Raw genomic sequence first — 23,572 nt, forward strand, 5'->3', positions numbered from 1 at the left:
TAACACCTAAAATGTGATTTGGTTGAGAAATCAAAGATAAACCTTAAAATGATCAAATCACCAAATCTTAGCAAAATCTATAAATTTATAAAAACGTAATATTCCAAAGGATTAGAAATATACTACCTTGATGTTTGAACCTCGAAATTGAGCTCCTTGCTTAGTCACACTCTTCTCTTTGATGATTTTGATGGAAACCCCCACTTTTCTTTAGCTAGAATAAACTAATGCTTTGATTCTTTAAAACTATGTTGCAAGGGGGATTAAGAATGAAAATGAAATAAGAAAAGGGTTCAAGACCTTACCTTGAAATTATGGCTACTTAGAGAAGATGAAGGAAGAAGAAAATGAAGAGAAAGAAAAATGATGAGATATAAAACCCTCATCTTTGCAAAAATGGGGAAAATACAAAATTAGTCATTCCTTGTTTTTCTATAATTAAAAATCCTCCTTTTAAGGCTAATTAAGCCCAAATCCAAACACAATTAGACCCAACAACTTTACTTATGAATTTTACGAGGTCCACTTACCTCTCGGATAAACCTGAAACTACTAGCTCGGAATTTGAGGTGTTATACGAACTCCTAACCCCAGGAATTAGGGTGTTACATGATCTCTCAAATGGATACAAATTCAAAATGATCATTAAACTTGTCAAATTATTAAAAATAGTCTTTATCACTATTTTATAACATATAATGGTCATTTTGTAACAATTCGATAAATTTGATAATCGTTTAGTAATTTTTGTAACTTTAGTGACCATAAAAATCATTGCAATATAGTTTAACTACAATTTGTGTAATTTATCCAATAATAAATCAAATATCCTCTAAAATTTTTGGTTTGGGTTTTTTTAATATTTAAAATACAATAATTTATTTTTTAAGTTTTGTTTAAAATAAAATCTTAAAATTACCAGAATATATCGTATGTCATTTAACGAGATTTTTTTTGTGAACAAAAAGGTAAAAAATAGAGGATTAACCTCCTGCTGTCAATGTGTAATCTTCAGCTTCCCGTTGGACAATATCTATGACTTTCAATGGTGGGGTAGAAAAAACAATACGAGCTTCTCCTCTAGTCGCGACAATCTTCGCCAGTCTATCCGCCACCTTGTTTGCATTCCGGCTTATGTGCTTTAAAACAATGTTCCAATCTCTGTTAATCAACTCATTCACGCAGTCAATAAGAGTAAAAATCGATCCTCTCTTAGTGTTCTTCTTTAACATCCGAATAGCCACCAAACTATCCGTCTCCACCATGATTAGCCGCTCTCCTAGATTCCAAGCATGAGAAACACCTTCATGGATACCTCATAACTCCGCTTCAACTATGGAACATATTCCAATCGCTTTTGAAAATCCTAACATCCAACCACTATTTGAAGATCAAAGAACACCTCCACATGATGCAAATCCGCTTCATATGTCAAGGGACCCATCGGTATTAATCTTACACCAATTGTGAGGAGGCGGTTGCCAAGCATCTGGCATAGTACATGAACGGTGAGAAAGCTGAATCATTGATAAAGATGATTACATTGCACGGTTCATTTCAAGAGTGAGGCGTCTGCTCTTCTCTAATACGGACTCATGCTCAAAATAATCTGGATCAAAAATTCTTCCATTCCAATTCTTCCAGGTTAACCAAAGAATTGAACTAAACCGTAAGTCTCAATCATTCTCCTCACGTGCATAAAACCCCGGGGAAGCGAAATTGATTTGCATCCAACTTCTGATATCTCTTATACAAAAATCCTCTAGTTTTTCAGCGTTAACTAATGTTGACCAAATAGTCATAGCCATGTGACATTGGCAAAAAAGATGGTCTCATGATTCTCCCGTCTGTCAACAAATTCCACAATTGCTAGTTGTGTCCATATGTCGTCGTACTCGCTCTGTATTAGTAAGAAGTCGATCATTCGCTAGCAACCATAAAAAAAATTGATCCACTGCAGTCTACGATACTTTGAAATCACCTCCCACACTTTATGCGTAACGTCATTTAAAATTCCCCGCCGGAACTCATAAGTTGATTTAACAGAGAAATTCCGATCAACGCTCAATTTCCAACCAAGAACATCCATTCCACAGCTTTGTCGTGGGGGCATTGTTGCTGCCAGGTGTTGAATAATGGTGATCGACAGTTTATCAACGATGAATTCCCAACGCCATTGACCATTATGATCCACCATAGAAGACACCGACTGCCTTAGAAGGTTATCACGCCCTGCTATATTAACAATAAAGCTCACCAAAGGTCCCAATTCGCAAAGCCAATCCTCCCTCCAAAAATCTACATTACAACCATTACCAATATTCCAAACAAAGCTTTGTCGTACATCATTCCATACTTGAGAAATACCCTTCCAAACATGCGAGCTTCTCATGCGATTAATGGATTCGGGGATCAATTCCACCCATTTATATTTAGAACGTAGCACTCTAGCCCACAATTGATCGGAATTAACCACCAATTTATAAGCTAGTTTCATGAGAAAAGCTTCATTCTGAACACTTAATTTCCGCAGACCCAGGCCACTGTTAACAGTTGGCTTACAAATGTTTTCCCACTAAACAAGAGGTACGCCACCTCTGTTCTCGGTATGACCCCAAATAAATCCCCAAATTAACCGTTTATCTCTTCACATACCCCTTTGGGAAGCATCATTGATTGTATTGAATAAGAATGAATCACCGAAAGTTCTGCTTTCGCCAAGGTAATTCTCCTAGCCAAGGATAACGATTTTTCCTTCCACTCCGTGAGCTTGTCACGGACTCTTGAAACAATATAACTATACGAAGCTTTCGTAATCCGAGAATGTAACAGAGGGACTCCCAAATACTTACTCAAATTTCGAACTTCTTGAAAGCCAAAAGAAGCACTAATGGAATTCTTCAAATCCAAATCCACATTCTTTAAGTAATAAATAGTAGTTTTCTGCATATTTATTTTTTGACCTGAGGAATTGTAAAATAGCTCCAAAATACCCCGTATAACATTACATTGCTCGATAGAAGCCTCAGCAAGAAGTACCAAGTCATCAGCAAAGAAAAGATGGGAGAGAGCATGCACGTTACGACACAAGCGAATAGGTTTCCACCTACCATTGTTTACCGCTCCTGTTATTGTATGCCCTAACCGCTCCATGCACATTACAAACAAGTAAGGTGATAAAGGATCACCTTGATGAAACCCACGTGATGGATTAAAAGATGCAGACATAACACCGTTCCAAAGTACCTGGGTTGAAACTGAAGATACACAGCGCATGATAAGCATCCTAAGCTTGTCCGGAATACGAAGCTCTTTTAACGTATCATCAATGAAAGTCCATTCAAGACGGTCATATTCTTTTTCAAGATCAATTTTGATAGCCATATAACCAATCTTGCCTTTCTTCAATCTCATGGAGTGGACTACCTCTTGCGCAATAATAATATTATCCGTTATCGATCTGTCATGAACAAAACTTGTTTGAGTTTCCGAGATCCAATGACTCAGTAAAGGATTTCGCCGATTCACAATGATCTTTATGATTAGCTTATAAAGGACTGAGCACAAACTAATAGGTCGAAAGTGACTAAACGACTCTGGAGATTTAATTTTTGGGATAAGCACCAAGAGAGTTCGATTGAGTTGATTATCAAAATCACCTCCTGCAAATATGTTCTGAATCATCAGACACACACCATATTGTACTGTAGTCCAATTTTTCTGGTAGAAAAAATGTGAAGCCCATCCACTCCAGGTGCCTTTAGCGGACTTATGCTAAATAACACATCCCGAATTTCTTCCATAAATAACGGTCTCGTAAGGCCACACAAAATCGACTCAGGGGTTGCGGGAAAACAACCCTTAAGCATCGTACATGCATGAAAATATTTTGTATTTTTATCCCCATGGAGGATCCATTTGTTTCTTGATTTTTGAAGCCACAAACTCTCCTCTTGTTGTAGTACATCTTCAAGTTCATTTTTCAGCATGTACTGTAGATCTACCAACCTTCGAGAATAGCGAGAAGTAAGCACTCTTTCAATACCTCGTAAACGGGCCAACAACTCTCTTTTTTTCCTCCCTACGTGGCCAAAAACCTTCAAGTTCCAATCAATAGCTTTGATTTGAAAAGAATTAATGTTGTTTAAAACATCCAATTCATTATTCCAAACCTCCGACAGAAAATTCTTAAATTGATGATGGTCTTGCCATGCAGCAATAAAACGGAAAGGTCGATTCCCCTTAACTCTCATTGTGTTCTGTGCTTTAAGGAGTAGAGGACAATGATCCGAACCCACTCTATCAAGATGCAACACCATAGTACCAGAGAAAACATCTGCCCAACAACTATTCATAAGGCAGCGAAAGATTGCCTCTTTTCCACGTAAACTTCGGCCCTCGATAGTCTACTTCGAATAACTCCAACTCAAACACAAATTCTACAAATAAGTTGCTAACTCCTGAACCACAGCATGATCCTACATCCCTTTCATCGATGTGAAGTATAGAGTTAAAATCATCACCCAAAACCCAAGCTTCATTCACGCCTGGATCAAGATTAATAAGATGCTTCCATACTAACTTGCGTTTCTCCACTTGTGGACTCGCATAAACTACAGTAAAATATAACCATCTATTGATCGCATTGGACCAGCATCTACTGTGAATAAACTGAGGCGAAATAGTTAATATTTCAACATTTAACTCATCTTTCCAAAGGAGCCAAATTCCACCACTAAAACCAAGAGCTTCAACTCTAAAAAAATTCTGAAAATCGAATGTCCGAATAACCTTTTCGGTAGTATTACCACTAATCTGAGTTTCTAGTAACGCAATAATTCAGGGTCGATGTTCTCGATAATTTTCCTGAAGATAACGTCTGAAAGATGGGCTACCAGCGCCCTGAAAATTCCAAAAGAGAATATTAACCATAAAATAAATAAAATTCAAGAGCACACCCTTACTGGGGTAGATTCTGGTTAGCGTTCTCGCCATCCGGTATTATAACCTCCTCTGTTACTGCTTCCAACGCTTCCACTACAGGTCGATTTCCTTCATTTCTTCATTCTCACGCAAGGAAAATGAGCCCTCTCCCTGCATTATACTGCTATCAAGATGTGTGTTGAATTTTGCATTCTGCAACCAATTTTTAAAACCTGTCGAGGAGAGTTTGAAATCTTTATTTTTCTTCTTCACTTTCAGTCCTTTAGAACTATCCTCAACCTTACGTTTATTTCCTTTATTTCGAATGTTTTTGCTTGCGACATGAAGCCGACTATCCTCCAAAATGGTGACCGCCGAATAATTTCTCGCATCTCTAACATTGCGATGTTCCATCACTTGAGGAATAACCCCGTCTTTCATGGATATAACATTAATATATTGTTACGTTTGTATTTCCTAGTTTTTCCTGACCGACCTGGATATCCCAGCCTACTCGCACCAGCCTCCATTGATCCACTGCTTGACCTTACCTTATTCACCTGCTGTAATGTCCGAGTTTCCTTAGTTTTTCCCATCGGACGAGTACCTTTTCCTTCTACGCGTGAGTCTAACCGTGAGGTGTTTGTCATACCTCCCTCCTTGTTAGTTACATCCACTGCGATCTCCGGAAGTACCGTGGAATCTTCAACAATGCCATTATTTTCCTCACCTAAAATTGCAAACTGAGAGCCCCTCGTATCATCACCACTTGTTTTCATATTCGGATCAGGATTTTTCTTCGTACGCCTTCTACACATTTCAGCTATCATCCATGGTCCAAATCCCGACACCTCACCACCTAATCCTTTTTCCAAGTCAAAACTTGAACCACTGGCCTCTCCCCCTTACTAGTGTTTGCTTCAATAGAACCACAAACATCTTTCGAATGCCCATATACTCCACATTGGAAACATATTTATTGTAGTCCTTCATACTCTATCTTTTTCCAGAACCCGTCAATCTTTAGGCATGGAATTAATGGTTTATTAAGGTTCACCAACACCGCCAGACGAGCAAAACGACCCTTTCTCCCAAATTTATACTATAGTCGATCTTCACCACCTGACCAATAACCATAGCAATACGACGAAAAATCACCTTTGAATAATATCTGTAAGGAAGCCCCGGTAATCTAACCCAGACGATTACCTACGATGGATGTTTTTCTGACGTGGTGAAAGTATGACTCCATGGTTGAACCGTAAGATAGAACCCGAAAATCGTCCACGACCCTTCCATCAAGACATGAATATAATCCTGCTCACTCTCAAACTTCACAGTAAATAATCATTCTCTAAATCGATGACTTTGTACTGTCCTTGGAGCTGCCATAATAACCAATCCGATTCAACAACATCTTAAAACCAATGGCACGTCCCAGGAGCCAGACTATCACCGAACGCCTCATGCTATAGTCAATTCTATCATGAACTTGATCAGCGAATTGAATCACAGGATACGGACCATTGTTGTCCACGATACATTCACCATCCAGAACCACCACCTCATCCATAGCCTGAAGCGGAACCACGTCCATCGTCTGCTTCAATTGACTCGTGACTGCACTGGCGTAAGATCGCTTCTCCTGTTGTTAAATTCCTGTCCAATGCTATTCATAGAAGATTGCATCTCCATACCACTCTAAACTTCCTCCATTCGATCATCAATCATCTCTTTATTACGAACTTTTTTAGTAACACGTTGATCCTCATCGGGGAAAGGGGAACCCGGTCTCTCCAAAGATAGAGATGATAGCACTTCAATCCCATGTTGATTTCCAGTGAGGTTGCCACCGATCAGAGGAGGATCCGGGGGAACAAAAACAGCGGCGGTGGATTGCAGTATTCCCGTAAGGGAGGGGCACTGTTTTCGCAAGGGATTTCGCAAGGGTTTTCCATGATAAGAAGTTATTTAACGAGATTTTTAAGTTAGAATCGAGACACCTAAAGTGATAATGTTTGTAGCCTTAGGCACCTGGATTAATCGGAAAAAAATTGAGTATCTATTTGAAAAACGCAAAATAATTTAGACACTTATTTTCTAATTAAGTTATAATTGTTGAGGAATATATGGTTCAAATTTTATCAAAATAAATTTAAAATAAAAGAGGAATAGGAGGGATTTGTGAGTGCCAATGCTTGCTCCTGAAAACGAAAGCATATTTGTTGAGAGGATTATATTTTCAACGCTCTTGACTTAACAAGGATTAGTGTTAAGTCTAACGTGCCAGTCTGAATTAAACCTATAAATATAGGCATGTGCCTTGGTAAATATCAAGATTCGGGGGACTTAAACAACCTTGAATCAAAAAACTAATGATGTGAGATGAATTTACGATGCACGTTACATATCGAAATATACTATTAATATAACATATTAAAATATATATTTAATTAAATTATCTTTATTAAGTAAATATTAAAAAATTTAAGAGTTGTTTAATGAGTAATCCACTGATTTTGTAGGATAATTTTTTAAAAAATAGTTACTAACTATGCTAGAATAATTTTTTAGATATTAAATTTTAAAAGTTATATAATAAATATTGAACTTTATTTTTCTATAAAATAGATACGACAATTTTAAATGTCATTAAAATAGTGATATATTAAATTTATAAAATAATCTCATTTACTCCTCAATTATAAATGAAGTTTCATTTTTGATAATTTTCAACATTTTTAAGTAATAATTCTAAAAAATATTTTTTAAAATTATAGAAATTCATAATTTATTTTTTAAAATTATAAATATTTTTAAAATTATAATTTTATGAATTTGTTAATTCATCAAATTATTTTATAAATACTTTTTTATTTAATTATGATTAAATTTGTAAAATTTATAATTTATAATTTTTGAGATCTAACAATTTCAATTATTAGAAAATAAAATCAGTTTTCCTTGTTAATTAATGTGATTCAATTATTAACCTTTTGTTCAATAAATTTAAATATAATTTTAAAAATGTATTTATATTTTCAAATATAAATTCTAAAATATCAAAAGAGAATTTAGTCACAACTGATGTAGGAAAGAAGATATTTTTATCAATTTAAAATGATATATCATTTTTTAATGATAATTAATAATCGGTGTTTATATTTTAACAAAATTTAAATTTATTGATTCTCTTATAACTTTTAAAATATTAGAATGAGTAAAAATATCCTTTATAATTCTATCCTATTTTAATTTAGTTAATAACATACATTATAATGTATTAATTTGTTTTTGGATAATTTCCTTTTCATTACCCAAGAAAGCAGGAAATCCTGCTATAAGAGAACAGTGTGACACATAAACAACAAATAACATAGCTAGAAACAACAGGAAAGCAAAGACAAAACGACTAGCTCAAATGCCCCAGCTAGCACAGAGGGTAACGTTTCGCTGGTCAACTCTGTTAATAGACCAGTCACTAAGTCGAATACGAATGGAATCACAGATGTCGTTCAGCACATCACCCACCAGTCTGGCTCTCCCTCCAGATGTTGTATACATGCCCAGCAAGTGCCAACTTCAGCAGTTGCACAATGAGAGACTTACCCTTGAGAAGCTGCGAAGCCCAGGCCAGCTCACTGTCCCAATCCCTCACGCAACGAAAAATCCCACATAAAGAGAGAACCCTTCCCCAAATCTCCCTAGCAAAACTGCAACCAAAAAACAAATGGTTACGAGTCTCAGGCTCAGAGCCACAAAATAGACAATTAATATTATCTATACTCAGTCCCATTCGTATAAGTCTGGATCGAGTGGGAAGCCTATCAAGAGCGACCATCCACAGAATGGTGTTATGTTTAGGAACACGACCTGAGAACCAGATTAACTTGTGCCAAGTAACCGTAGGCCCCTGCACACGTAACTCCTCCCATATACGCCTAGTGTTGAGGTTGTAACCGGGGCTAGCAAATAAATGGGAGACCTCAGGCCTCAGTTTGAGGATTTTTTTTGAAGCACCAGCTGGTATTTCGGGGGATACTCATCTGCCAAAAGTCCAAATTTTTAATCACATACGCATGGATCCAAGCCACCACAAGGAGCCTTCATCAGCCAATAGCTTTCTGATTAGGAGCACCATGCAGGCTTTATTCCAGCCTCCTAGATCAAGGATGACCAACCCCCCTTCAGACTTCAGCATACAAATTTATCCCCAATTAACTCGAGCACCATTTGCAGACAAGTCAGCTCCTTTCCAGAAGAAACGAGAGCACAGCTACTCAACTCTCTTAATTATAGCTTGAGGGAGAATCATTTGCCTGCACCAGAAGTTTGCCATACTAAATAGGACAGAACGTATGAGTTGCAGTCTGTCAGCAAAGCTTAGGTGTCTATTTGCCCACGAGTTTAATTTCGCTCGAATCCTATCGATCAGGCATTGAGAGTCCTTGGCTGAAATCTTCCTTGTCACCAAAGGGACTCCCAGATATCTCACTGGAAGAACACCTAATTTAAAGCCAGTAACCTCTTGAATAAGAGCACACATATTAGCAGGCACACCCGCAGCGAACATTTCACACTTGTTTGCATTAAGCTTCAGACCCGATAACAAATAAAAAGTGTCTAAGACAGACTGCACATCCAACACAGAGTCAATATTACCCTTACAGAATATGAGGAGGTTGTCAACAAAGCAAAGATGAGTTAGGTTTATCTTTTTGTACTTAGGATGGAATTGAAAAATCCCCTTCAAAGCAGCTATGTTCAGAAGTTTGGATAATACACTCATAGTTAGAACAAAAAGGTAGGGTGAGAGGGGGTCCCCTTGCCTAACTCCTCTAGCACCCTTGCAGTAACCAACAAGGCTCCCATTAAGCACAATAGAAAAGTAAGGATTAGTGAAGCAAGCACAGATCCAGTCTATGAATTTATTAGGCAAACCCAGAGCATGGAGGATGACATTATGAAATTCCCAGTTAAGTAAGTCAAAGGCCTTTTGGAGGTCAATTTTTAGTGCATACCTTGGGGAATTATTCTTCCTAGCATACCCTCTAACTATCTCCTAAGCAAGGAGTGAATTTATAATGTATTATTTTAATAATATGTTCATGTAAATATTTCGTGAAGCGGAGTATCCTTTTTTAGGGATAGGCATAGGTCTGGTTGATTCAGATTTTTGGTCCACCCGACCTGATCCTAGAACAATGACTCATCCACCGAAATTCGACCCAACTCGCATAATATATACCCTCTACCCGACCCGGCTTCTTGAAATAAAAGTCGAACTCGACCAGACCCTACCCGACCCTACTCAAAATAATAAAAAATATTATTTTTATTCAATAAAAACAGTGATTTAATTGAAAATAATATATAGAGGGTATTATTGTAATTATTCTTAAATATATAAGGTAAAATTATTTTTTCAGGTCGAGTCGGATATTTTTACCCTAAACTCGAACCCGACCCGATCTGAACCGAACACCACCTTTAAAAAAATCTGACTCGACCAGATCAAATCAGATCAAAACTCGTCGGATTCGGGTCTATGCCATCCCTATCCCCTTCCCGAGAAGAAGCGAGTTTCAAGGAGAAGAAATGGAGTGGCTTGGCGTACACGATGGTCGATGAGCACATTTTTACACATGTTGTTTTCATTACACCCATCCATCACCAAACACAATGGTCTTAGAATCAGTTATCCTTTTCACTTGGTAATGGAAAATGCCCCCTCACCAAATATATTTTTGTAAATAATAATATGTATATATATTATTTGGGATAAACTATCTATTTGATCACCCACTTATTACTTCATTTTTATTTTGGTCACCCAATTATTTCTTTTTTTCTAAATCATAATAACATTATATTTTGGTTTTGTTTTAATCACATATCGTTAAAAATGATAATGACAATTATATGTCGCTATAAGATAATGTCATCAATATTAAAATATAAAACATACCACGTCAGCATCACCATTAAAAATAAATAGAGATGATCAAAATAAAAATAAAATATGACGTTAAATATGATTTTAAAAACATAAATACTAATATATTTAATAATAATTTCTAATATATAACTACACAATAATAAAAGCTATATATAATATATAAAAAAAGAAATATATATATATATATATATGAGTGGGAGGGCTTCTCCAATTTTTTGAGGTTAAATTACTTTTTAGGTCTCTCGTACTTTTAAAACTAGAAAATTAAACCTTCATCTTTAAATAGTGTAATTACTCTTAAGGTACTTCTTAGTTTTGAAAATAGAAAATTTATATTATCTAATGGTGATTAAGTAGTTTTTTTAATAAGGCGATTAAGTAGTTTAGTGAATAATTAGAGGTATATTAGTCCATTCAAATATCTCAAAACCGTGTTTATATAATTGGTTACAAATATTAACAACATTGCATTGGACTTGCTTTCAACATGTAAATTTATATTTTAATTTGTCATTTTTAATGTAATATACGAGAATATAAATTTTAATAACTAATTAAATTATATCACGTGATAAAAATACCATATCATCACATATTAAAATTATTAAATTTATATGCTACCTTCGAAAAAAAAGTATCAATTTCAAATATTATAGTATATTATATTAAAAAAATACAAATACGACTTTAAGAAACAATAATATATTTAAATAGTAGAATAAAAATTAAATGTCAAATTAAAAAAATAATGATATTATATTAAAATTAACAAATTTAAATATTAATTCATATATTAAACCGTTATAAGAAAAGATAATTTTTTCTATAAAGAGAAAAAAGATCTGATAAGTTATCACAAGTATAAATAAAATTGAAATAGTAAGTGAATTTTTTAGATTATAATTATAATTATAAATAATATGACCATAAGATTATAATTAGAAATAATTATTATAATTAACAAATAGATTGATAATCCGATTAATAATAAAAATTTATAGAAGATATGAAGATGTTTTTTTTTTTGCTTAGTTTTTTAAATTTATTAGTATTAGAGAACAATTAACAAACTTATAAGTCATAGAATTTAAATTAATTTAATTTAATTTGTATTATTTTAAGTTATAAAGAAAAGAAATAAAAAAGGTGTTAAGTCTGTCTTCACGTCATTTGGTTTGCCATTTGCTGCGGTCTCTCATCTCCTCTCTCAAAATAGAACAAGAAAGCACAGCTTCTTCCTCCTTAAAACTTTCTCTGAAAGCTTTCTCACAAGTGAAAGAGAGTAAGAAACAAGATTGCTTTTGCTTACAGGTCAAAATTTCTAAGTTTCTCTCTTCCAATTCCATGCTATTCTGTTTTGTTAGTGGCGATCATAAGGTCCACCGATTCCGATTGGCGACGATCGGATCGCTGGTTATCCATTTCGGGAATCGCAGGGGGATTCAGCGATTTCCCGATGAAAATGGTCCGTGTGCTTTTAGGTTTTGCTGGAGTGTTAAAAAAGAAAGGAAAATGAAAAAAACAAAACAGAAAAACAAAGGGTCCCTATCTATTATTATTCACCCACCTCTTATCAGCTTATCAAGCTTTATTCTTTTTGAGAGAGAAAAAAGAAATAATAATGCTGTTAATAATTTAGCCCCTCAGATTTCGTTGAACCAGTGGTTGTGATAAGTCTGTTACCATAGTTTAGATGAAGAGAAAATCTCACCTCTTCCTTATGAATTCACCGTAAAAAAACAATTATCTACCCTTTTTCCTTTCAAAACCGCAATCTGAATCCGTTTTTCAAGCCTTTTTCGACAAAATAGAGCAGAGGCTTTTGATTAGATGTTAACCACTTGTTCTTCCAGTTTTGTTTTGAATTTTGCCCTCCCTTTTGGGTTTTTATTATCTTCAATTATTGATAGTTGCTGATGGGTTTTTGAGGAATCATGGGTCTTTATGTGTAATTTTCATCTCTTTGTTATTCTGCCTTGTTTTTTTAATGACATTGTTAAACATGTAATTCTGCTCTGTTTCTCTGTTACGTGATCGGGTGTACTGCGCCTATTTTGGTTATGTGATGGTTTGGATGATCTGGGTTTCTTTAAAAAAAACGTTTTTTTCTTTCTTTTATCATCCCCTGTTTTTTAACGGTGGATGTTGATTTTGCTTGCTTGATTGATTTTTGATCAGGTCAATGATCAATCTGACTTTTTTAATAGAGTTTACGTAAACAGGAGAGTCTCCCCTTCATGGGGAATTCTTTGCTTTTCTGGGTTTTCTTTTAAGCGATGAATATGCTTTTCATGGAGGAATAGTATTCGTCTTTTCAACATTCTCTTCTTTCGGTGCTTCCTCCTTAAATTTCGTTGTTTAAAACTTTTATATCTTTTCATCATCTCCACGAGTTTTTTCGCCACTGTTTTTCTCTCTAGTTTTTGGTGTCCCTGTGCCTGGTCGATTTGGAACATCCAAACTAGTCTATTTTGAGATAAAGATGCTCAAGAGGTTTAAAAAAATACCCTTTGATTTGTGATTTGTGTAATGATCACATAGTTTGTTGTGTAAAATTATTTTTTACCACTTTTGTGATTCAAGGAGTTTATATGAGAACTTTTTTTTCTCTTTTTTGGTTTTTCTATTTGTAGGTATGAGACTTGAAGTCTGCTGATCAATCCATTATTTAAGGTAGAAATTTTTGGCACTTGTAGATTGAACTAATAAGTCAAACATAGGTTTAGTATTTAGGAGGTAGTTTGGATCATTGGAGGGTTTCTTAGTGATTATTGTACCCATGTTTCCTAATTGTCAGCAATTTAGATAATCTGATTTGCCAAGTTTGGGCACCTCGAAAGTTGGGCAGTGCCCATGGATGCCTCAACAAGTGGAACCCCTACCATTCAATACCATAACATACCTGATCAACCAATTACTACTATTGTTGCTGCTCCTGTATCTGCGTTTCTGCGACAAGTACGCCATTGCTTTGGGGACTCCACTCCTGGAGAATTCCCCTTGGCTGCCAATCCTTCCATTGTTCTTCATGTCCTCACCACTTGTAACTTGGATCCTCAAGATCTTGCGAAACTAGAGGCGAGTGAATTTTTTTCTTTAGCCTTTCAAGCATGAAGCTCCTTTCAAATGTTGGAATTGATAATGCTCGCTGATTTTATTTTGTAAACATGTGTTCCAGGCAACATGCTCCTTCTTTAGGCATCCTGCAAACTTTGCTCCCGATTATGAATTGTCCATATCGGAGCTTGCTGCTCTTGACATGTGCCAAAAAAGAGCTATATTTAAGCCAATGACCGATGAAGAACGTCAAACTTTGAAGCAGAGATGTGGGGGATCATGGAAATTGGTCCTGAGGTTTCTGCTTGCTGGGGAAGCATGTTGCAGGAGGGAGAAATCACAGGCAATTGCAGGGCCTGGTCATAGCATTGCTGTGACATTAACAGGGGCAGTCTACTCTTTTGGCTCTAATAGCTCAGGACAATTGGGACATGGCAATACTGAAGAAGACTGGCGGCCTCGGCAAATAAGGTTGCCAAATACTTTGTATCTCTGCATATGGCTGGTGGTTTAAAAGTATTTGCAAAGGGTTAATGGAACTCCATTATTTTGTAGATCTTTGCAAGGCATTCGAATTATCCAAGCTGCTGCTGGGGCTGGCAGAACAATGCTGATTAGTGATGCTGGGAGAGTTTATGCCTTTGGAAAGGATTCCTTTGGCGAAGCAGAATATGGGGTTCAAGGAATTAAACTAGTTATAACTCCCCAACCTGTTGATTCTTTGAAAGACATTTTTGTTGTCCAAGCTGCAATTGGAAACTTTTTCACAGCTGTATTGTCCAGAGAGGGCAGAGTTTACACATTCTCTTGGGGAAAGGATAGCAAACTTGGTCACAAAACTGAGCCAAATGACGTGGAGCCCCAGCCTCTATTAGGAGCACTTGAGAACATACCCGTGGTGCAAATTGCAGCTGGATACTGCTACCTTCTTTGCCTAGCTTGTCAACCGAGTGGCATGTTAGTTCATCTGAACACCTTTTCAAATGGGTCTTTCAATTTATTTTTAGAAAGGCATCCAAACTGTGGTTTTGATGACTTATCATCATAAATCTTTGAGATGATGAATAACTTACCATCTATGTTGTTGTTCCATATGTAGTCATTGTTTGTTTGAATGTTTAATATTTTTTGGTGTGCCCTTCTTTTGTAACATTAGGTCCGTATACTCTGTCGGCTGTGGTTTGGGTGGAAAGCTGGGACATGGCTCAAGAACTGATGAAAAGTACCCTAGACTAATTGAACAATTTCAACTTTTGAACCTTCAGCCAATGGTGGTGGCTGCTGGTGCATGGCATGCTGCTGTTGTGGGTCTTGATGGAAGGGTTTGCACATGGGGATGGGGACGTTATGGGTGTTTAGGTCATGGAAATGAAGAGTGTGAATCAGTTCCCAAGGTTGTAGAGGCATTAAGCAATGTTAAAGCAATTCATGTTGCAACAGGGGACTACACAACCTTTGTCGTGTCGGATGATGGTGATGTATACTCTTTTGGTTGCGGTGAATCTGCTAGCCTCGGACATAATACTGCTTTGGAAGGACAGGTTTGAATTTCCCCTCCCCTTAAACTTTTTGTAGTGATTAACTTCTCTTTTTTGGTATCAAATAGAGGATTTGCAGGATGATTGACCTCAGTTTAAGCCTCAGTCCTGATTAATATTTTATACTTTTTCTTCAGTTTTAATAAAATTATGCATGATGGCTCCTGAATTTTTTAAGGAAAAGCAATGTCATCCATTAAAAGTAGTTTCGAAGTCGCAACGCATTTTCAACATTGTTCCTTGTAAAGTGGTTCATGTGTCTTTGTGAGGGTATATTAGGTTCACCTCGTAAAGAATAATTCCGTGTTCTTATTGTTACGCCATTGATCACTATCTGCTTCATTTTTAACTGGAAATGAACTATACGAGGTCACTCCTTTAGGAGCTTTATTTTTTAGAGTTCACCTATAAGAAAGTTTTAGATTTCAAAAAGTTTGATTTGGTTGAACCACAATACATCTCATATGAACACATCATAATGCTGTTTCCATTGAAGAATGGCCATCGTCTTTGTCAAGAACATATGGTTTGAACCAGACATTTATATTACAATGTTGTACACTTGTACTTGAATATGAGAACAGAAGGGTCCTAGGAATTCATAGAGCTGCCAAAGTAAAATATTTCATCCGGTTAACTGTCGTCTTTGGTGTTTATCCGGCAGGGAAACAGGCATGCCAATGTGTTGAGCCCGGAGCTGGTAACGTCATTAAAGCAAGTGAACGAACGGGTGGTACAGATCAGCCTTACAAACTCGATATTCTGGAATGCTCATACATTTGCACTCACCGAGTCCGGGAAGCTTTATGCATTTGGCGCGGGGGACAAAGGTCAGCTAGGCATAGAGTTAGTTAACAATCAGACAGAAAGGGGAAACCCCGAGCAGGTTGATATCGATCTCAATTAGGAATTCATCGATGGTTTGGCATACACACCATTTCATCCATTCCCTGTTTATTCTGTAAATAGAAACAAACAAAAAGGAATTTGTGAAGATTTAAGTTTAGGTGTAGTAAAGGGTCTAAGCAAATGGCTAAAACGGTAAGAAAAATGGTTAGCACGTAGGCCTTAAGCTGTTAATAGCCGAAACATCTGTGTTAAGGTTCATTTATTACTTATGTTAAAATTGCATTCTTAAAATTTTGTTTATTTCTTTTAGATATTAAAGGCAAACAAACAAGGGTGGGAATGCTCAAAAAGCAGACAACCCTTGAGAAAACAAAACCAAACCCAATAGAAAATGCAATGTCCCTTCCCCAATTCAATCAAATGTTCTCTCCTAAACATGCCACAAGGCTTTAAATTTTTTAAGGTTAACTACGTATCAGTTATGTTCACTTTCCTCATATGATACATTCGTTTTTATTTAATTAAGATATAGTTATCACGGGTTAATTGTCGTTAATAGTTAATAGATTAGGTGATGTGAAATAAAATATTTTGATATAATCACATATTTTATCTTTTTTATTTACATATTTACCCAATCATAGGGTGATACGTGGCATAATTCGATTGGAGGATTAAATTTATTTAAATTTATTAAAAGTATGATTAAATTGAAAGAATATATAAATAAGAGAGACTGAATGCTTAATTATATCAAAATATTTAACTGTCACATCACCTAATTTGTTAATTGTTAATGGCAACTAACCTATAGTGACCACATCTTAATTAAATAAAAATGAAAGTGACCATATATTATATTTTTTAAAATCAATGAAAAAATTGGACAAAATATGAACATAAATAATCAGCCGTAGTTAATTTTTTTTAAAGTCCAATTTGTTTTAAACAATGACCGAGTCTCGAATTTGAGATTTTCACAGTTCCAACCTGGTTTAGCTTTATTACAACCCTAATTTTAATAGTTGGGTTGGGAATATAAATGAATTGTTCGCATAATATTTATTTATATTTGCTTATTAAGTTATATAAATGAGTATAAATAAAAAATTTATATTTATTTAATGAATGAAAAAATACGAATAGAGATGTATTTGATTTGTTTACGTTCACAAATAAACTCGTTTATAAGCATATTTATTGACTTGTTTATAAGTTTGTTTATCTATTTTTTTCTTTTTTATATAAGATATAGATTAAATTGAACACAATATAAATTTTAGAGTTTAAACTATGAAACATAATAAATTAAGAACTAATAGTATAATTTTTTTTTTTTGGCTTACAAGCAAAAAAATAAAAGGAGAGTGTATATTCCCAAGGAAACTTGAACTCATGTCCCTTGGCATTAGTTTAACCACACCCTTGCCACTTTGACTAGGTCTTTTACGAATTCAAATTATTTAATTTTTATTTATTTGTTAAGTTAATATTTTTTAATGTATAAATGAATATATTTACGAATGATAAATGAATATGTTCGCAAAACGAGCACAAATATTTTTAAAAATAAATAAATGAACGTGAACATGATATTAAAAATTTATTGATCATACGAACTGAATAAAAACACTCTTAAAATAAACAAACGAATACGATCATAACTTTATTTTTTCAGTATGATTCATTTACACCCTGACAAGAGTTTTCTCGGTCTTGTTTAAGCACTGCATTGACATTAGCATAATGTGTTTGGCTGTCCCTATATATATATATATATATATATATATATATATCAATATCCAACTTTCTTCCTGCAGAATGAACCTTAAGTCCATAAAATCATGCTGCAAGTTAGACTAATACAATGGTTCATCATCATTATTATTAACCATCAAATTGGGCAATTTGCTTAATGGTATTTGCTAGAAATAAATATTTAGTTTCACTACTCTTATCACATGAGCCAATCATTAGGAGTGAGTTGACTTCCTCCTCTCCATATTATGTATATTGGGAGAATGTTAGGACTAAAATATAATATATAAGTTGATGGTTATTTCAAGTATGATTGTTCGATCTCAGGGATAGATCGAGAGGAGGCGATTGGGATAGTCGTTATTCTCGAAAATTTTAAATTATAATATGTTTTACATATTGTTGTATTTTCTATTAACAATCTATTTTGGTCCTTCTAAAATTTTAAAAGTTTGTTGTTCATCTATCATAAAATTCTACGTTTGTCGTTGCATCACCAACATGAAGAATTAGCATTTCACTTTCTAAAGATGAGAATTATATACAATATGATTGTGTGATTGGCATTCATGACTTAATAAAGTAGAGATGGTTGGTTTTCATCATTTTTAACGACATCCAGTTTTGATTCTGCAATCATTGAACTTGTTACAGAATTTATAAAACTGTGTCATGAGGGCTAAATTGTATGACCATGATCTTTTAACTTGTACATATAGTTGAATGTGAAATGGATCTGGTTTATTGTAATAGCAAACAGGAGGTGTCATTTTCATGGCTAATTTGTAATGGCAAGGGCACATGGCATGTTGTTCACCCCATGTGATGCTTTCCACCCATTTTATTAATTTCATACATACCCTACACTACCTATAGAGTATTGGATTTTATTATTAAATCGTGGAAATTTGCCAAAGATTATTAATATATCCAATGGATTTTAATTATTTGATGTAAATCATGCGTTGTTTTTGGTTAAGGTTTACGTCTATAATTAGAGTATTGGATCATCTTTTTAACAACAAATGGTACATTCTTTTCATATAGGAAAGCTATTATAAATTAGGGTTATGAGCATAACGAAAACGCAGAAAGCTAGTGGGATAATGCTATCATCCTTTGTTTTCATGAATCTGTCTACGTTGTCGATCAAAACTTATGGCTGAGATTAGAATGAATTGCCACGTGTCTTGGATATACATGTCTAAGTGGGACCATGTCTAAGTAGGTTTATGACATGAGCGATTCGGTTTTGCCGCTTTCTTAGAGAAATCATTAGCTGCATGGCATGCAGCGTTGAGTATTAAAACGAAGAGTCAATTTTGATCACATGGGAGGACGTGCCTTTCCCCTTGACAAACGGCGACCATCTCACTGGTTTCACGGTCGGTACGGACTTACGCACGTGCCCACTTCAATCTCCCAAACTACAACACTTTTAAAGCCTACCATTTATATTGTAATATTATAAATATTTATCTTACCTGTTGTTGGGATAATCTACTATCTTACCTTCTCTTATCCTATTACATATGGAATAAGGGTAAGCTAATTATAATTTATTAAAAATAAATTTTTAAATTTATTTTATTTATAATATTAAATTTCAAATCATATATATCATTTAAAAGTAATTATTCATCTACTTTATCAGAGATATAAATCGAATATATTTATCAGAGATATAAATTGAATATATTTATCATAGATATAAATGAAAGCTGTAGCATTTGTTAAGAAACGAAAAGTCTACCGAATGAATTTATGGATGTTTGCCTTTTTAGGTACTAAAATTTAAGGATGGGAGAGCTAGCCAAGTTCATCTATAGATTTAGATCAGATAATTTCAAATTTTTGAGTTTTACACTGAATCAAATTTGAAAATTATTATTTTGCATGTCTCAATTAACACTAAACCCGACTCAACTAATTCAATCTCAGTTCATTTATTCCATTGCGTTGTTTTTTTGTAGCACGTTCCTCTTTGTACGTTTTTCATACGTTTACGTTCGTTTTGGTGTCACATTCGCGATATTTATTTTTAATTGATTTGTCGTTGATCATGTATAATCAGATTTCTTTTTTGATAAATTATCACTTTGTAAAGTATCTCATTCTATATAAATAATAAATTTTTTATGAATGTTATTAACATGAAAGGACACATGATTTTATATTAGTTAACGAACTTCTAAAATTTTAGGAAGAGATAATTTATAAAATTAAAAATATATTTTTAATAAAAATACCTAAATTAAAAATTATAAAATATATGTAATAAAGATGATGGGATGGAGAATCAGGGGAGTTTGTCTTGAGTTTAGAAGGAAGCCAACAAGACTACAAGATCCACAATAATTGTGGATCGGCAGAGTGTCGGTGTGTTTATTTAAATTAATAAATCTCTTAATTTATTTCTAAATTTAAAATTCCTAACCAACAAAACATCCTTAACGTTATTTTAAGATAACGCCTAAGATGAGTACCATGTAATTAGATTTAAATTAAAATAAATCTAAGGGTAAACTATGTATTTAGTACCTAAGCTTTAATATATTTTAGTACCTAAACTTTTAATTTTTCAAAATCATAACTAATGTCTAATTTTCATTTTATTTTAGTGTTCAACCGTAAAATCTCAACGCATATAGTACATAAACTATCAATTTTAATCCTTTTTAAACGCTAAACATTTATTTTTTTTTCCAAAATTTAACTTTAAATTTTGAACGGGATACTTAAATGAAACAAAAATTAAACCTTATGTATGATTTTAATAAAATTGAAAGTTTAGATACTAAACGTATAATTTACTTTAATCTAAAGACAATTCACGCTCAATTTACATGATATAAAAGTTGAATTAGAATCCAGAGTAACATAGATTATAGGTTTAAGTAAACAGGTAAGATGTCAATAACTAAACAAATATTAAGGGACAAAAGATTGGATCTTTCATACACAAGATAAGGTCTCAATATTGATGAACTTTATAATTCTATATTAATGGAGATTAAATATAAGGATTATAAAAGAGAATGATTTGTATTCCCTTTATAAAAACCCCTCCTTTGATCTCAGCTCCTCAGAATTTGTACATTCCCAGAATTTATTAAGCAATAAAAAACAAAGGGTTTAATGGCAATCTCCCTCTTTCTATTGTTCTTCCCTCTCATGGCTCCCACCTTTGTCTTCTCCTTACCAGTTCAAGACCCCGAGCAAGTTGTCCAGCTAGTTAATGAGTACGTTCTGATCTGCTTTAATTTCTTTTATCAATGGCGGCTCCAAAAAGCTAATACATTTTCGTTCATTTTTGCAGGAGCATAAGAAATGCTACCATGGCGAGGAGGAGCTTGGGTTTTCTCACCTGCGGAACCGGCAACCCCATCGACGACTGCTGGCGGTGCGACCCTCATTGGGAAAAAAACCGTCAGAGGCTAGCCGATTGCGCCATCGGGTTCGGCAAGCATGCCATTGGTGGGAGGGACGGTAAAATATACGTAGTGACCGACTCCGGTGACCATGATCCTGTTAACCCTAAACCCGGGACACTTCGATACGCCGTTATCCAAGACGAACCGTTATGGATCATTTTTGCCGGCGACATGACGATCAAGTTGAAGGAAGAGTTGCTTATGAACTCGTTCAAGACCATCGACGGCCGAGGCTCCAACGTCCACATAGCCGGCGGGCCATGCATTACCGTTCAGTACGTGACGAACATCATCATCCACGGGATCAACATTCATGATTGCAAGAGAGGCGGGAATGCTTACGTCAGGGACTCCCCTGGACATTACGGTTGGAGGACAATATCGGACGGTGACGGCGTATCGATATTCGGAGGCAGCCATGTCTGGGTCGATCATTGCTCATTGTCGAATTGCAACGATGGGTTGATCGACGCCATCCACGGTTCGACCGCCATCACCATTTCGAACAATTACATGACACATCATAACAAGGTCATGCTATTGGGGCATAGCGACACTTATAAGCAAGACAAGAACATGCAAGTCACCATCGCCTTTAACCACTTCGGAGAAGGTCTTGTACAAAGAATGCCCAGGCAAGAAAAAATAAAACAAAATTTACCTACAGTCAAAACATTACCCTTAATCTAGTAAATTTTCTTTTACCATTTTACATTGTACATGCAGATGTAGGCACGGTTATTTTCACGTGGTGAACAATGATTACTCACATTGGATAATGTATGCAATTGGTGGCAGTGCTGAACCTACTATCAACAGCCAAGGAAATAGATTTCTTGCACCAAATACTGAAGACAACAAAGAGGTCTAAACAATTAAACACATTGTTTTTTTTTCAAGTTTAAAAGGGTAAGCTTCAAACTAAAATATACGAAATTCAGGTCACAAAACACGAAGATGCACCACAGAGCCAATGGAAGCATTGGAATTGGAGATCGGAAGGGGACTTGATGTTGAACGGAGCATTCTTCACTGCATCCGGAACCGGAGCATCTTCGAGTTACGCCAAGGCATCGAGCTTGGGTGCAAGACCGTCGTCCTTAGTGAGCTCGCTCACTGCGGGTGCCGGTGCACTCGTTTGCAAGAAGGGTTCCCGTTGCTAGTGATATATATGGTAAAGCAATGGTGTACACAAGTGTACGACTGAAATCTTGAACGAATTATATCAGCCTGTTGCTGTAAAAACACCCAACCAGCTAACGGGAACAAGAGCTGAGAAATGTGTTTGATAAATTGTATGTTTTATTTGAATCAATGAAATTAACCATTATCAAGCATTTTTAAGTCTTGTTTATTGAGACGAAGCGGGAAGCTTTGGGGCCTTGAAAAAAATGAATGAATGAATGTTCAGCTTCGACCGACACAAAATTGAGGAGCAACCGATAAAGGTGTGTACTGTACTGTTAAAGCACATGTGACCCGACAATTCCAGTCGCCATAAATGACACTATCTATCCACCATCCCATCCATAAATGAAAATGGAAATGTGAATTATTAATCTATATAAGGATCTTAGAATCGGGTATTACAAAAATTCAAAAGAAAGAAAGCAAAGTGGACCCATTTAGCTATTGAGTTTTGATATAACTGTCATAAAAACTTAAATCGAAACAGGGTTGAATGTTCCTTTTGGCCTTTCTAACAATATATGTAGCAACTACTCTTCCCTGTCTTCGCCGGAACCAAATAAACTTTTTTCTTTAAAAGAAAAGGACTTGCATTAAATGCCAATCTGAAACAAATACTTGGACGGGATGTGAGGGCATCCAATGTTGTGTGCACAAAAAGATACTATTTGTAATGATTTTGTATATGTCATACCATCCGAATTATTTGGAAGTAACTGTAAATCTTGGCTTGCTCGTCCGATCATCTTTCACAATCTCCAAGTCATTAATTATTTGGCTTAGCTCACATCATTCTCAATATGCCAAATAAGCAGCTTCTTGTACGTGTATATGAACAATATAATATAAATAGCATATTACATACA

General features: G+C 35.1%; 3 protein-coding genes across 4 annotated transcripts; 2 read left to right on the forward strand and 1 right to left on the reverse strand.

Annotated features, from left to right (window-relative positions):
* Positions 1–983: 983 nt before the first annotated feature.
* Positions 984–4,319, reverse strand: LOC120210860. The gene is made up of 6 exons (XM_039209522.1): positions 3,947–4,319; positions 2,656–3,662; positions 1,982–2,512; positions 1,814–1,900; positions 1,372–1,489; positions 984–1,303 (listed from the first exon to the last, which is right to left on the reverse strand). Exons 1-6 carry the CDS (start codon positions 4,317–4,319, stop codon positions 984–986), a joined length of 2,436 nt encoding a protein of 811 aa, XP_039065453.1.
* Positions 4,320–12,671: 8,352 nt separating this feature from the next.
* Positions 12,672–16,619, forward strand: LOC120210879 (ultraviolet-B receptor UVR8-like). 2 transcript variants are annotated; one of them, XM_039209532.1, is made up of 7 exons: positions 12,672–12,830; positions 13,516–13,555; positions 13,680–13,960; positions 14,061–14,410; positions 14,495–14,896; positions 15,096–15,480; positions 16,142–16,619. In XM_039209532.1, the coding sequence occupies exons 3-7, from the start codon at positions 13,736–13,738 to the stop codon at positions 16,382–16,384; spliced, it is 1,605 nt and encodes a 534-aa protein (XP_039065463.1). In that variant the 5' UTR covers positions 12,672–12,830; positions 13,516–13,555; positions 13,680–13,735; the 3' UTR covers positions 16,385–16,619. The 2 variants fall into 2 exon arrangements, with proteins under 2 accessions (XP_039065463.1, XP_039065462.1); XM_039209531.1 differs by having other exon boundaries at positions 13,516–13,960.
* Positions 16,620–21,171: 4,552 nt separating this feature from the next.
* On the forward strand, positions 21,172–22,855 carry LOC120210881 (probable pectate lyase 5). The gene is made up of 4 exons (XM_039209535.1): positions 21,172–21,326; positions 21,404–22,153; positions 22,245–22,383; positions 22,460–22,855. Exons 1-4 carry the CDS (start codon positions 21,223–21,225, stop codon positions 22,679–22,681), a joined length of 1,215 nt encoding a protein of 404 aa, XP_039065466.1. The 5' UTR covers positions 21,172–21,222; the 3' UTR covers positions 22,682–22,855.
* Positions 22,856–23,572: the final 717 nt, after the last annotated feature.

This window comes from Hibiscus syriacus, unplaced genomic scaffold (genome assembly GCF_006381635.1).
Source record: "Hibiscus syriacus cultivar Baekdansim isolate YM2019G1 unplaced genomic scaffold, ASM638163v2 tig00109937_pilon, whole genome shotgun sequence".
Lineage (NCBI taxonomy): Eukaryota > Viridiplantae > Streptophyta > Magnoliopsida > Malvales > Malvaceae > Hibiscus > Hibiscus syriacus.